Consider the following 15,332-nt stretch of genomic DNA (forward strand, 5'->3'; position numbering starts at 1 on the left):
CTTTAACTCGAGTGTAAGTCAGAGCCCCACACCTCACTCCTCTCTTGGCCTCACCCCATTCTTCTTGTACTTGAACTCCAACACTTCACCCCAATTCCTGTCCCTTGCTGGGCACCCCCCCCCACCTTGGCCCTGCCCTTCAGTCATGAGCTGGCCCCCAGCTCTCCAGCCCTGGCAGGTTCCCTTGTCTCCACAAGGACCCCCTCTCCAGCTGGAGAGCCTTTAGCCTCCAGGTTACACAACGGCATGGCATCTGAGCTGAGAGTCCCAGAAGAGAAGCTCCGGAAAGGAGAGACAGAAGTGTTTGTTCCCACCACCCTCCTCACCTCCAACTGCTGCTTTAAATATTTGCCTAAGCCTCTAGCAGCAAGTGTCCTAGGAGGAGGGAAAGAAAGGGATGGGAGTCCAGGAAGAAGGAGGGAGGAGAAACATCCTTCTGGGGATTGTATGCAGCCTCAGCTGCTGCAGGTGCCAGATGCAGGAGACAGCCTGCCTGCCGTGCCCACCCCTGCTGGCCCCAGGGCCCCCACTCTCACCCCGGTTGTCCTGGCAACACTGGGATTGATTGGCTGACTCGCACGTACTGGACCTGAGCCAGATGGGCAGTGGGCCAGCGGGAGAACCAAGGAGAATGGCAAGCATCTTGGGGGTCCCTGTGGGCATCCTGGGGGTGGGTGGGGCATGATCCAGCTGTGGGGCTTGTTCTGGTTCTGAGCAGGCGCTGTGCCTGGAGCTTGCCAGCATCTCTGGCTGCTGGGGAAAGTCTCCCCTGCCGGCTGCCGTTAGGCTGTGGTTCTTACAACTTTGTTTTTATCCCTTTCTTTATTAATTCATTTTTGCCTTTTTGGAAGTTGGGGAAGGAAGGGTGTTCTCAAGTTTCATAAGGGAAATTTACATGCTGGCACTGACATGGAAGGTCTTGGGATTCTTTTCTTCCTTCCAGAAAGGGTCAAGGGACCTTCAGCTGAGCATGCAGGTTGTCACCTCACCTCCCCCCACACTATCCCAGCCCTCCGCTATAGGCTTTTCACTCTTTGGCCTTTATTTAGGCCATTTCTCCTTGCTGGGAAGCGTACCTTCAATGCCTCTTTACCTCTCTGAATACCACCCACCCTAAAAGACCAGGCAAGAGCCAGTGGCACCCCCTCTGTGCTCCCACCCTAACCCACAGCACCCCTTCCCTCCTGCACATTCACCTGCCACTTAGCAGGCACCGCTGTCCCCTTCAGCTCTGTGGGTGTTTTGTGTTGCCCTTCTTCCCAACCAGGCTGCCAGCCCTTGGGACCAGCCCTGAGACCATGCCTTCCTGAGGCTTCACACAGGGCCAGGCACATGCATGCAGCCAACCTGTAACTCTACTCGGTGATAATGAGACTGTCACCAAACATGACAGGGCTCCTAATGAGGGGTCAGTAGTTTATTCCCTCAGTATGTAGAAGACACAGTGCTTCACTGATAAGCTCAGCTCTGGGACCATGGATAAGTCATTCTGCCTTTCTTGGCTTTAGTGCATTCATCTGTGGGCTTCCCAGGTGGTAAACAACCCACCTGCCAACGCCAGAGACATAAGAGATGCAGGTCCGATCCCTGGGTCACGAAGATCCTCTGGAGGAGGGCATGGTAATCCATTCCAGTATTCTTGCCTGGAGAATCCCATGGACAGAGAAGCCCGGCGGGCTACAGTCCATGGGGTCGCAAAGAGTCGGACACGACTGAAGTAACTTCGCATGCACCCACGTGTTCATCTGTGAAAGGGAACTAATACAGCCTATCTTGCTCCTCTTTCCAAGTTGTTGTAAGGATCCAATGACATCACGATGTGCAAGTTCAGTCGTCATGATTATCATCATGGACTTCACCCCCCAGGGCACCTCTTCTCACTGGCTAAGAATAGGACCCAGACTGCCCCGTTCTGTCTGTATCTGAGTTAAAGCTCTCTGAGAACCATGGGTGATGGAGAAGCCCATGGTAGCCACTCCTGTGTGTGACTTCTCTTTTTCCTCCTTCTGGCCCCTCAGCTGCAGGGGAGGGACAGGATTCACTCTGCCCTTTGTGTTCTGGGCACAGCCGTGCCAGGGACGGGTGGGGACAGTTGTCCAGCTGCCCAGGCCACCCTCCCCACCCCCACTGCTTGTCTTCCCACAAACTGGCATGGGGAGGGCAGCACGGGCAGCTGGACGGGCAGTAGCAAGTGAGCATCCAAGGGCAGGGGCATCCCTGGCTGGGAGAACATGGACTTAACGCTCACACCAGAGAATCCCTGTCTGGCAGAGGCTAGGGACAGATGGGGAAGCATCTTCTATCCAGTGATCTTGGCTTTCTGGACTGATGGAAAGAGCACTGAACTGGGAGCCCATCCACCTAACTGTACCTGTGAGCTCTCAGACAATCATCCTCCCCCCACACACACACTCCTGGGAAATAACATAGTAGAGAGCAGCAGTTCTCAAACTTCTTGGTTTCAGGAACCCTTAACACTTAAAAAGTAGTGAAAACCCTAAAGTGCTTTTGTTTATGTGTCTTACAGCTATCGATACTTACCATATTGATATTTACTAAGAAATTTTAAAAACTGAATTAATTTAGTTAAAATAACCCTGCATATTCATTGGAAGCACTGATGCTAAATTTGAATCTCCAATACTTTGGCCACCTGTTGCAAAGAGCTGACTCATTGGAAAAGACCTGGGATGCTGGGGAAATTTGGGGGCAGGAGGAGAAGGGGACGACAGAGGATGAGATGGTTGGATGGCATTATTGACTCAATGGACATGAGTTTGAGCAAACTCAGGCAGATATCTAGTGAAGAACAGGGAAGTCTGGCGTGCTGCACTTCTTGGGGTTGCAAAGAGTCAGACACGACTTAGCGACTGAATACCAATGTTTTGTAGCACATGTAACATAAATTATGTAATGAAATTAACTACTTTACAAAACAAAAAATTATGGAGCAGGACGTCATTGTTTTACATTTTTGCAGATTTCTTTAATTTCATAGAAGATATGTCTTGTAACCTCTGGAAAATTCCAGGGTACTTCTGTAAGAGTGTGAAAATGAAAAGGGCAAATAATGCCTTAACATGATTAGGAAAATTGTTTTGACCTCAAAGACTCCCTGGAAGGTCCTCAGACCCCTGGGCTCCCTGGACCAGACTTTGAAAATCCCATGTGTAGAACGGTTGTTGGCTCTGGAGTCAGGTCGTGTGTTCTCTGTCACTCATCGTGTCTGACTGTGACCCCATGGACTGTAGCTTGCCAGGTGCCTCTGTCCTTGGGATTCTCCAGACAAGAATACTGGAGTCTATCGCTTCTCCAGGGGATTTTCCAAGCCCAGGTATCAAACCAGAGTCTCCTGCCTTGCAGGCGGATTCTTTACCAGCTGAGCTACCAGGGAGCCCAGGGAGTCAGGCAGAGTGCGTTTTAAACCCTTGCTCTGTCCCTTTCTTTTTTGGGTACTACAGGTCTCACTTTCCTTATCTGCAAAAGGTGTTTAATAACAAAGACCTCAAAAGGTTGAGGCGATAAGTACACAGAGTACACAGCAGCTAGTAGATGTGATAAGGCTGGCTGCTTTCCTCTGCACTGGGGCTTTAGTTTCCTCCTTTGTTAAACCAAGGGCTGGACTGGAAATGCCCAAGGCCGTTCCCAGTACCCTCGACCACAGACTGTGCCTCATGAGGAATGTTCTGGATTTCCATACATTCCCATTCCAACTCCAGTGATATTTCCCCTTTAGGTTCGCACAGACACAAAGGCACATTCTGTTGACTAGCCTTCGGAGATGTGAACAAATACACGCACGTCACTTATGACACATGGCATGCCACGAACTCTGCTCACAGGCCGCTGAGGGCCAAGATAGAAGCACAGAGGCACATAGATTCAAAGCGTAGCAATGCCTGCCCCGGGGAAATATATGTCCGTGCAGAGACAAGTGTGCACGCGTGAAGGTTGCACAAGGAGATCTTGCGCGCGCGCGCACGCACACACACACACACACACCCTCGCGCCCAGCCGCTTTGGGTGCCAGGCCGGTGAGCAGATGGCCCCGGAGACCGCCTGCAGGGCGCGCAGCGGCCGACCGGGGCGCAACCACTCCTTTCTGTGGCTACTCCCCTCCCCACACCGGGGACTCCCCCGCTCCGCCCTGCGCGCCCCCGCCGCCCGCCGCAGTCCGCGTCCTCCCAACCTGTCAGCCCTCGGCTCGGCCCCCGGATCCGCGCATCTCTGCATCTCTCCGAGTGCTCGGCTCGCGGGAGCGAGCAGGGGCGGGGACGGCCGCCGGCGCCCGAGGGCCGGAGGAGTAGCTCTGCAGAGGACAGCCAGGGGGACCCTAGCTGTCACAGCGGCTGCTCGGGAGCGCCCGCACGGGGTGGCCGGGAGCGGTGGGGCGGGGGCCGCGAGCTCGCAGGCAGCATGGCGGGGCTGCAGGCCAGGCGGGTCTCAGGGCTCCGGCTCCTGGCGCTGTCTACCCTGGGCCTCTGCCTAATGCTGCAAGTCGGCGCCAAGAGACCCCCCAAGACGCCCCCCTGTCCCCCGAGTTGCTCCTGCACTAGGGACACTGCCTTCTGCGTGGACTCTAAGGCAGTGCCCAGGAACCTGCCCTCCGAGGTCATCTCTCTGTGAGTGCTCTGGACTGGGGTGTGGTTGGGTGGGGGGCGGGAAAGAAGAAGGCAAAAACCCTGCTCTGGGGAGAACCCTTGCTCCCTCTCTACAGAGTGTGAGGACCAGGAGGGCTCCAGCCTGGCTGGGAGTTCTGCAGTCATGCTGGGGAAAGCAGCCATGGCTGGAAAAGCGAGTGTTTATGGCCAAGAATGAATCATCATCACCATCAGCATTAATGAGACCTACTGTGTGCGGGCACTGGACTTGGAGGGAGGGGGTTGTTTACATGAGCATGGGGGCCCCTGCCTGTGATGTCATACCAAGGACAGAAGGCCTCTTGGAGGGGGAAGGTGGCAGCAGGGGGAAGGGTGGAAGGGAGATACACCCCTACCGTGCCCTGGCCCTGGTGGACGCCTGCCACTGGTCTCGCCAGCACTCTGCTGGGGCCAGCCAGCCTATCACTTGCAGCAAGCAGCCTAAGGGACTAGATAGGCTGTGTGGTTGGTCCCTGAGGGCAAGATGCTAATCCACCACCCCATCCCAGTGCTCCATCCCTCAACAGCACCCAGCACACTGTGGGTGTTTGGATGATGAAGCAGGTATGGGTAATGGAATCTTCTTTTGGCCTTGGTGCTCAGGGAGTCAGTAGTGGAGGATGATAATGAGCTTGTGAGAAGGGAAAGATAGCCTCAGGTTGAGGGGGAGGGGGGTGGAGCCAGGTGACATGGGGAGTTTCCAAGGCGAGTGTATACAGAAGACATTGCCCTGTCCACTTCATGCCATCCCAGCACAGTCCTGTATTCTCCCCTTGGTTACTGACCCTCAGATGTCCCCTGCAGGACGCTGGTGAATGCTGCCTTCTCCGAAATCCAGGATGGAGCGTTTTCCCACCTTCCACTGCTGCAGTTCCTGTATGGACAGGGCCTCGCTGAAGGGCAGGGTCGGAAGGGGGAGGGAAGACTAGGGGGAGGGGCGAGGAGAGTGATCCTAAGTTGCCTGTGGAGGTCAAGGTGCACGTGTCCCTTACTCTCGCTCCAATGGGAAAGCCACAAATAGTGAAGCAGTGCAGAGTCCAGAGGGGCGCAGAGAGCAGCAGTTTGGGGAAGGAAGGTCCAGGTTGCACGCAAAAGCAAAGAACGAGGATATTTGGGGCCCAGTTAGGAATGGACTTGTGTCCTCTGGAGACCCCAAAGAACTGGGTGTGATAGTTCGGGCTGGAGCCAGAGGGTGGACAGTGCAGGTGAGAGAGGTCACCTTAGAGACAAGTGACCCCAAGGATCAGGATTTGAAGAGAGAGCCTGGAGCTGAAAGGGAGGGAAGACAGGAGGGTCTGGAATTCCAAAGGGAGCTATTTATGCTTGAAGCCCCAGTCACAAGAAAAGATAAACGTGGTTATCCTCAAAGTTGCCATCGATCTGAGACGAACTGGAGTGAGCTGGGTGAGGGTGGGAGGCAGAGCTGTGGGGAAGGACCCAACTTGGCAGGAGAGATATACCCTAGGAGCAAATGGGGGCCCTGGGAGCTTCTGGGACCAGAGCAGATTCCCGCCTGGACTTGCCACCCAGGCTGCTCCAGGACCCTCCGCTAGTGTCCCCAGGGTGGGAGGCATGGCTTGGGGGTGAGGCAACTGGCTGGGAGCTGGCACAGCAGGAGTGCCCTTGGAAACGCTAATCCGCCTTTGTCTCTGCAGGTTACTCAATTCCAACAAGTTTACACTGATTGGAGACAATGCCTTCACAGGACTGTCACACCTGCAGTACCTGTGCGTGGGAAGGAAAGGGGAATTGGGAGGAGGGCTGAGAACAGAGATGGAGAGGGGAGGGCTTGGGGTGAGGTGGGAAGAGAGCCCTTGAATCCTCTGACTGCAGGGCCCGAGCAGAAGGTCGTTTCATCCATCCCTCTGCGTAAACCATCCCACCTGAATGCCTGTCACCACAGTCTTCATGTCCAGATTCAGAATGAAAGCCTGCGTTAGGGTCATGGGATGGAATCTAGAAGGGCCATAGGGAAGCAGCTGGGGTTGGGGGAAGTGGTCTGGGATGCTGAATGGCAGCTGAAATAAGTTCTTGTTTTCTCCAGCTTCATTGAGAACAATGACATCTGGGCATTATCCAAGTTTACCTTCCGAGGACTCAAGTCTTTGACACACCTGTGAGTACATCACGCTCATACACTGGCCCAAAGCCCCCTGTCTCCTGTGGCCTTTGGCCTTGGGCATGACCTTCAGGTAGGTGACCCAGAGGTCTCTCTTTCAGCTCACTGGCCAACAATAACCTGCAGACACTGCCTAGAGACATCTTTCGGCCCCTGGACATCCTGAGTGACTTGTAAGGCCTGAGTCCTACTTTTTGTTGACAATGGCACAAAGGGGCGTGGCCCTGGAGGGAGCAGTGTGGGAGCCAGAATTGGAAGACCATAAGGTCTTGACAGGCTGGGAGGGTTTAGGTTTGGGCGGGGGAGAAGGCTAGGTTGATTTATACAGAGATTGGTAGCCTTTCAAGTTGAGGTTCTTCAAGGCATTTGTGGACCCTCTTAAAATGCATGCAAGACATTATGTGTATATTTTTTCCAATTTGGTAAGTATTTTATTTTTTAATCTATTTTTAAATGGAGGATAATTTCTTTAAAACGTTGTGTTGGTTTCTGCTGTACAGCAATGCAAATCAGCTCTGTGCATGCCAAGTTGCTTCAGTCGTGTCTGACTCTTTGCCACCCTATGAATTGTAGCCCACCATGCTCCTCTGTCCATAGGATTCTCCGGGCAAGAATGCTGGAGTGGGTTGCCATGCCCTCCTCCAGTGTATCTTCCCCACCCAGGGATCAAACCCTCATCTCTTACGTCTTCTGCATAGGCAGAGGGGTTTTTTACCACTAGCGCCCCCTGGGAAACCAATCAGTATACGTATGTCTTCTCCGTCTTGGGACTTCCCTGGTGGCTCAGACGGTAAAGTGTCTGCCTGCAATGTGGGAGACCAGGGTTCGATTCCTGGGTTGGGAAGATCCCCTGGAGAAGGAAATGGCAATCCGCTCCAGCACTCTTGCCTGGAAAATCCCATGGACGGAAGAGCCTGATAGGCTACAGTCCATGGGGTTGCAAAGAGTTGGACACGACTGAGCGACCTCACTTCACTTCACCTCTCCGTCTTGAGCCTCCCTCCTACGATGTACTTTTTGAATATGTGCTTTTAGAACATATGTTTGATTTGAATCTGGTTTAAGTCCAGTAGCATAGCCACAGTCATTGATCAGTATTTCTACAAGAAAACAAAAGCCCCAGACTGAGGAAGGTTTGGAGGAACGGGGATGAAACAGATAGATGTGGAAGTCTTACACAGGAAAAGGCACCTGGCCAAGGAGGCAAGTAGGGGCTGAAACTCAGCCTGTACTCTCCTGGTCAAGCACGTGTCTGCAGGGCTGAGCCCACCCTGTGGGGGACCATTCTCTGACCGGCACAAAGATGCCACGTGAGCAACCAGCAGCAGCCTTGCCAACATCTACTGAAAACCTAGAGGGCCTGGGTGGGCAGAGCAGCTGAGAGCCTGCCCCTCTCTGTGCCTCCTCCATCACCCTCACGATCCAGGGACCTGCGGGGCAACTCGCTCAATTGTGACTGCAAGGTGAAGTGGCTGGTGGAGTGGCTGGCACACACCAACACCACGGTGGCGCCCATCTACTGCGCCAGCCCACCCCGTTTCCAAGAGCACAAGGTGCAGGATCTACCGCTGCGTGAGTTCGACTGCATCACCACAGGTAGGAGATGCCCCACCTTGGCCATCAGGCTGGGTCTCCCCTGGGATGCTCCCTGTGCCCTGCCTTGCCAGTCGAGTAGCCCTAACCCTTCTCCCTAACCTAACCCTAACCCCTAATCCCTCATCCCTGCAGATTTCGTGTTGTACCAGACGCTGTCCTTCCCAGCAGTGTCAGCCGAGCCCTTCCTCTACTCCAGCGATCTCTATCTGGCTCTGGCCCAGCCAGGAGCCAGCGCTTGCACCATCCTCAAGTGGGACTATGTTGAAAGGCAGCTTCGAGACTATGATAGAATCCCAGGTATCTAGGCCTGGCCTGGCAGTGGTGGCCCTGAGGGTGGGGTGGGCTCTGTTGTTTCTCTTCCTTGAGTTCCTACAGGTAGAAGGATAGATGAGACATGGTCTCTGTCCACAAGAGGAACTTTTCTAGTTTTTGGCGAGGGGGGAGGTTGATACATACACAGATAACATCCACGTAATACATAGGTGCCAGGAGGAAGATATGACCACAATGCTCTGGGGGCCAAAGGAGAGGCCTACCCTGGGCAATCAGGGAAGGTTTCCTGATAGAGGGGATGCCTAAGCTGAATCATATATATATATATATATTTACTTATTTATTTATATTTAAATTTTGGCTGTGCTGGGTCTTCGTTGCTGCATGGGCTTCTCATTGCAGCGGCTTCTCTTACTGTGGAGCACAGACTCTAGAGCACGCAGACTTCAGCAGGTGTGGCCCGGATGGGGTCAGCACGGGTAGGCTCAGTAGTTGCGGCTCCCAGGCTCTAGAGCACAGTCTTAATAGCTGTGGTGCAGTGGGTTAGTTGCTCCAAAGCCTGTGGGATCTTCCTGGATTAAAGATAGAACCTGTGTCTCCTGCATTGGCAGGTGATTCTTTACCACTGAGCCTTTGTACACAATAAACTGACATGATGGTTATTCAGTTGGTCAATATCTAGCAACACCTATTTTGTGCTCAGTGTAAGCTTATATTGGAACTCTGGAGTCAAAGGCAAAGGGAGGGTGATGGTGAGATGGATTCTTAGCTGTGAGACAATTAGAAAGCATTGAGCACACGATGGACATTCAGCAGGGAGAGAATGCTGTAGCAGAGAGCCTTATTCGGAGGGCCCAACCCTCTTTTCTGAGGGTGTGGCGTGGGGGGCCCCTAACACCACTCCCCTCCACCTGCAGCCCCCTCTGCAGTGCACTGCAAGCCAATGGTGGTGGACAGCCAGCTGTATGTGGTGGTGGCCCAGCTGTTTGGGGGCTCTTACATTTACCACTGGGACCCCAACACCACGCGCTTCACCAAGCTGCAGGACATTGACCCTCAGCGTGTGCGCAAGCCCAACGACCTTGAGGCCTTCCGCATCGACGGCGACTGGTACTTCGCTGTGGCCGACAGCTCCAAGGCGGGTGCCACCAGCCTCTACCGCTGGCATCAGAACGGCTTCTACTCCCACCAGGCCCTGCACCCCTGGCACCGTGACACCGACCTGGAATTCGTGGATGGTGAGGGAAAGCCACGTCTGATCGTGTCCAGCAGTTCGCAGGCTCCCGTCATCTATCAGTGGAGTCGTACCCAGAAGCAGTTTGTGGCTCAGGGTGAGGTGACCCAGGTGCCTGATGCCCAGGCAGTGAAACACTTCCGTGCAGGCCGCGATAGCTACCTGTGCCTCAGCCGTTACATTGGTGACTCCAAGATCCTGCGCTGGGAGGGTGCCCGCTTCTCCGAGGTGCAGGCCCTGCCCTCCCGGGGCTCGCTGGCCCTGCAACCCTTCCTGGTGGGCGGCCGCCGCTACCTGGCACTAGGCAGCGACTTCTCCTTCACGCAGATCTACCAGTGGGATGAGGGACGGCAGAAGTTTGTGCGGTTCCAAGAGCTGGCAGTGCAGGCCCCCCGGGCTTTCTGCTACATGCCAGCTGGGGATGCCCAGCTGCTCCTGGCGCCCAGCTTCAAGGGACAGACTCTGGTGTACCGACATGTGGTGGTGGACCTCAGTGCCTAGGGGGCTTTGGGGGCCTCGGGGTTCCTCGGGCAACACTGGAGGCTGGGTGGGAGCCTCCAGGTGAGCCACATATGCGCTTGTGGGAAGACACACACAGCCCATCCATGACACGTGCTCTCACGTGTACACACCCCATTGAGCACGGGCCGCACCATGAACTATAGCCCAGGGATGCCCCTTCATCTTCACTGGAATCAGCATGAAGACTTGTGTGCGCACCTGGCAACCCAGCGCCCAGTGCCCTCCCACGTATGGACGCCTGTTGACCCCGCCCGCAGTCGCCCTCGCTCTGCTGCCTTCCACGTGCTCTGGCCTGGGGAGGGGTCCTGGGAGGGAGGGAGGGAGGCTGAACTGCTCCCTCCTGCTCTTTGGCTTATCCTTCGGACCCTCTGGTCTTTCCTGTTGGTGCTCCAGTTGTCTGTTTACCTGCTCATGCTCCGCATTGCAGCCCGTGGCCACATCCTTCCTGCTGCCGGGCACACTCTCCCACGCCACGTGCCCTCCGCAGGCACATGTGGACTTGGACACCCTTCTTCAGTGACATGCACACACATCTGTCTACACGCCCATCTCTGTGTGCACATGTACAGCTTCAGTGCTGCCTGAAGGGGGTCTCCTCTGTGACCTTGCCTCTCTTCCTGGAGGGGCTCATAGTACCGGTCCTCCTCCACTCACCCCCTGGTGTGCCCACCCCATGGCTGATAATGATGGGAATGGTGGTACCAGCCTCTGGGTACCAGCCGGACTTCCTGGGGGGCAAAACCCCTCCGCCTGAAGCAATAACAACAACAGCTGACCCTGACTTCTTCCCAGCGCTGTCTCTGTTCCCACTGGAGTTTCCTTCTCTCACCCTGAATCTGGTTCACTGGGGGACAGGAGACCACCCAGGTAAAGGCCTTCTGCTTTTCTTTCCTGTAGCTGCCCCTGCCTCTGACCACCCTCTGGGTTCAGCCCTACCTTTGGGACATGGACCCTGTGCTGTATGGGCTCCTTTGAGTGTGTCCAAGGGCTGGCCAAGCACCTGAGGTATCTGGGCAGGTGCCAGGAGTGGAGAGCACCCTGGGGGCCCTGGCACCCTCTGAACCACAGAGACACACCCCAAAAGCACTGCCTTTCAGTGCAAGCTGAGTCTTGGAGTGGGGAGAGAGGGAAGGAGGGTCCAGAGGAAGCGGCTCCTGACAGCCAAGCTTCTGCTGCCCTCTGCTGTACACCGGGAATAGAAGGCTCTGAGATGCAGAACTGGTGGGGGAGGCACAGGGTGGGGAGGCTCTTCCCTGTGCCCAGATGGTGTGAGGGCCCCCAGGTAGCAAGATGCCCAGAGGCACTTGGGGGCAATGATCTGATTCACTTGTTTCAAATAAAAATCCCACCCCACTGACGGCTCTTAGGTATCAATGATGATGATCTGCAGCTCCTATTTCCTTAAGAACAAAGCTGTGTTTTCTGTCCCTGATGCTTAGAGGGGGCCAGCATCAGATGTCAGACCCCCTTCCTCCCTGCTCCCCTCCCTCTAAGGAAGGAGTAAGCATCCCAGGGTCAGCTGGTGCTGGGGTCAGGAGTTCACGCTGATGACACTCAGCTGCTGGGCCAGTATGACTAGTCTCGATCACCTGGGGCTGACTCACGGCCAAGTGTTCCTTCCTGGAGATCACAGTCTTGGGGCCCATTGTCTGTCCCTCGGTCAGGTCAAGTCCAACCAATAGGGCTAAGGACCAGCTCAGTGGTCGGTCTCCTCTCCATCCCCCTCTGCTGGACAAACATGCATCATGGCTGCCACCCTCAGACCTGCTGTGAGATTTCAAGCAAGTGGACTGATTTCCCCCAGCTGAGCGTCTCTTTCTGTAAAGTAGATAATAAAACCTACTTTGCCTGATCCTGATTGTGCCACTTACTAGCTGGGAGGTCTCAAGCATGTTCCTTCACCTATCTGAATCTCAGTTTCCTCATCTAAAAAATGTGGCTAACCATGCTACCTACCTGACAGGGTTAGTGTGAGATTTGAATGCATTAGATTTATAATATGTTGATGTATGTATGGAAACAGTGACATTTTATTTTCTTGGGCTCCAAAATCACTGTGGATGGTGACTCCAGCCATGAAATTAGAAGATGCTTGTTCCTTGGAAGGAAAGCTATGACAAACCGAGACAGCATATTAAAAAGCAGAGCCGTCACTTTGCCGACAAAGGTCCATATAGTCAAAACGATGGTTTTTCCAGTAGTCTTGTACCGATGTGAGAGTTGGACCATAAAGAAAGTTAAGCAACAAAGAATTGATGCTTGTGAATTGTGGTGCTGGAGAAGACTCTAGAGAGTCCCTTGGGCAGCAAGGAGATCAAACCAGTCAATCCTAAAGGAAATCAACCCTGAATATTCATTGAAAGGACTGATGCTGAAGCTAAAGCTCCAATACTTTGGCCACCTGATGTGAAGAGCCAACTCATTGGAAAAGACCCTGATGCTGGGAAAGATCAAAGGCAAACGGAGAAGAGGGTGGCAGAGGATGAGATGGTTGGATTGCATCAGTGACTCAATGGATATGAGTTTGAGCAAACTCTGGGAGATGGTGAAGGACAGAGAAGCCTGGCATGCTGCAGTCTATGGGGCCGCAAAGAGTCAGACACAACTGAGCTACTGAACAACAACAATGTGTGTATGACACTTAGAATCGTGTGTCTGGCACAAAGCTAAGACTTTTTTGGTTGTAGGACTCTATGAGATACCCAAGTGTCTCACAGAAGACTGTTTAATGGCAGGGAGAAGGCTGATCTTTGAGGAGACCTGCTTTCTATGGATTAGGATTCTACCCATGTTCAGTCTCAGAGCCCCTGTTGTTGTTTAGTCACTAGGTCATGCCCGACTCTTTGTGACCCCATGGACTGCAGCACGCCAGGCTTCCCTGTCCTTCTCTATCTTCACAGAGCCCCTGTACCCTACATCTTACCGTTAGCCTCAGATGCCCACTTCTCACAACAGGGAACCTCATAGATGATATGTCTGGGTTTCCACCTTCTGAAACCACATTCACGTGCTCTTGGCTTAGCAGGTACCTCTCGGGTCCCCCAGCCACACTGTCCTGGGAATGCCTGTCCTACTTTTTCAAATGGGGTCTTATCCTGTGCCAGGGGAGAGGTTGCCAGGGAAAGTGGGTTGAGTCTTCTAGACATGTTGGCATTTTGTCACCCAGTAGAAAGATAAACCGGAGAAGGCAATGGCAACCCACTCTAGTACTCTTGCCTGAAAAATCCCATGGATGGAGGGGCCTGGTGGGCTGCAGTCCATGGGGTCGCTAAGAGTCGGACACGACTGAGCGACTTCACTTTCACTTTTCACTTTCATGCATTGGAGAAGGAAATGGCAACCCACTCCAGTGTTCTTGCCTGGAGAATCCCAGGGATGGGGGAGCCTGGTGGGCTGCCATCTATGGGGTCGCACAGAGTCCGACACGACTGAAGTGACTTAGCAGCAGCAGCAGTAGTAGCAGAAAGATAAACATCACTCTGACTGTCACTCCCCACCCCCCACCAGGGCACTTCCTGGGGATGAGAGACACTCCCCCTCCTGAATGACCAGCTTTTTGCACAAGGCAGGGCTGGAACCCACCATATGCCTGCATGGTCACCTGCCAAGGGCAGGTCATCTGTATGTCCAGAGAGCTGCTTAGCAACCTAGTGTAACCGGGTGACTGTGTCAACAGCTCAGGACCAAAGGGCGTGAGAGGCAGAGTCCACTCACTCTGCCAAAGCCCAGGAGGGTAACCCCCCTCAGCTGTCAGCCTTACACCCCTCCCTGCTGAGCTCTGCTTTCAGCCACAGACCTCTGGCATATTGTCTCTTACATTTTCCTAGCACAGTCATTGGGACCAAGAGTCTCCCTTTGAGAGATGGTCCCAGTTGGGTTGGCTTAGAGTGGGCACGGGGGAGCTCCTCTCCAGTGAATGGGGGTAAAGCGAGGCCTGTGATGCTGAGGTCAGGTGACTCTGGAAGGCATCGAGGGTAGGGGAGGAGAGGCAGATCTGCAGCAAGTACTGAAGGCTGCTGGAGGTTCACATGCACATAGTCAGCCCAGGCAGCTTTATTTCCAGAAGAATCAATGTCCTTTCCTTTTTGTGCACTTCCCCAACCTGCTCCTCCTGGCTGTCCAGAGGATCAATCACATCCTTCTACCCCAAGAAGACAAGGATATTTTTCACCTTTGTTACAATGTTGCATGGCGGTCAGGACCTTCTTGCCAGCACCTTAGCCCTGGATGGTTCTTGTTCCTCCAGTCTAGGTGGGAGCTCCAAACAATGTGAGCAGGTGGGGCGGAGAGAAGGAGGCATCAGGGCCTTGGGGGTAGTTTCTCCTGTGGGCCAGTTTCACTGCAAGCTCTCCTACTCAACAGTACCAATAAAACTGATGATTATAATTATGACTGTATAATCACTGAGTGTTTATTTATTCCCAAGAAGCCTCCTTTCCCTGGCCTCCATCATTAGCTACTCCATCCTTCTGATAGATGGTGAGGGTTGACTATGGCTGTAACAAAAAGTAGTAACTGCCCAAGCTTCCTGCCCCCACAGCTCTGGGCAGCTCCGCTGTCACCCTCACTTTAGCTCTGTGAGGCAGTGAAGAGGCCGTGCTGGGTCGGGGGTGGGTGACGTGCTCCCCATGTCCAGGAGGAGGAATGGGGCACCTAGCAGAAGAGGTACCAAGAATGTAACCCCACCAGCAACGCTGTAGAAGCAGCAAAGATTGCCTTTTGTTTTTTCAAAAATAATTTTTATTGAAATAGATATATGGCTTCCCTGGTGGCTCAGATGGTAAAGAATCTGCTGGCAATGAGGGAGACCTGGGTTCAATCCCTCGATCAAGAAGATCCCCTGGAGAAGAGAATGGCTACCCACTCCAGTATTCTTTCCTGAATTCCATGGAAAGAGGAGTCTGGTGGCTACAGTCCATGGGGTCACAAAGAGGGGGATATGACTGAG

At 53.9% G+C, this 15,332-nt stretch overlaps 1 protein-coding gene across 1 annotated transcript; it reads left to right on the forward strand.

The window, feature by feature from the left end:
• Nucleotides 1-640: 640 nt before the first annotated feature.
• Nucleotides 641-14,677, forward strand: LGI3 (leucine rich repeat LGI family member 3). The gene is made up of 8 exons (XM_014478095.2): nucleotides 641-4,622; nucleotides 5,445-5,516; nucleotides 6,296-6,367; nucleotides 6,685-6,756; nucleotides 6,861-6,932; nucleotides 8,186-8,355; nucleotides 8,488-8,652; nucleotides 9,546-14,677. Exons 1-8 carry the CDS (start codon nucleotides 4,417-4,419, stop codon nucleotides 10,361-10,363), a joined length of 1,647 nt encoding a protein of 548 aa, XP_014333581.2. The 5' UTR covers nucleotides 641-4,416; the 3' UTR covers nucleotides 10,364-14,677.
• Nucleotides 14,678-15,332: the final 655 nt, after the last annotated feature.

The sequence above is a fragment of the Bos mutus genome, chromosome 8 (genome assembly GCF_027580195.1).
Source record: "Bos mutus isolate GX-2022 chromosome 8, NWIPB_WYAK_1.1, whole genome shotgun sequence".
NCBI lineage: Eukaryota > Metazoa > Chordata > Mammalia > Artiodactyla > Bovidae > Bos > Bos mutus.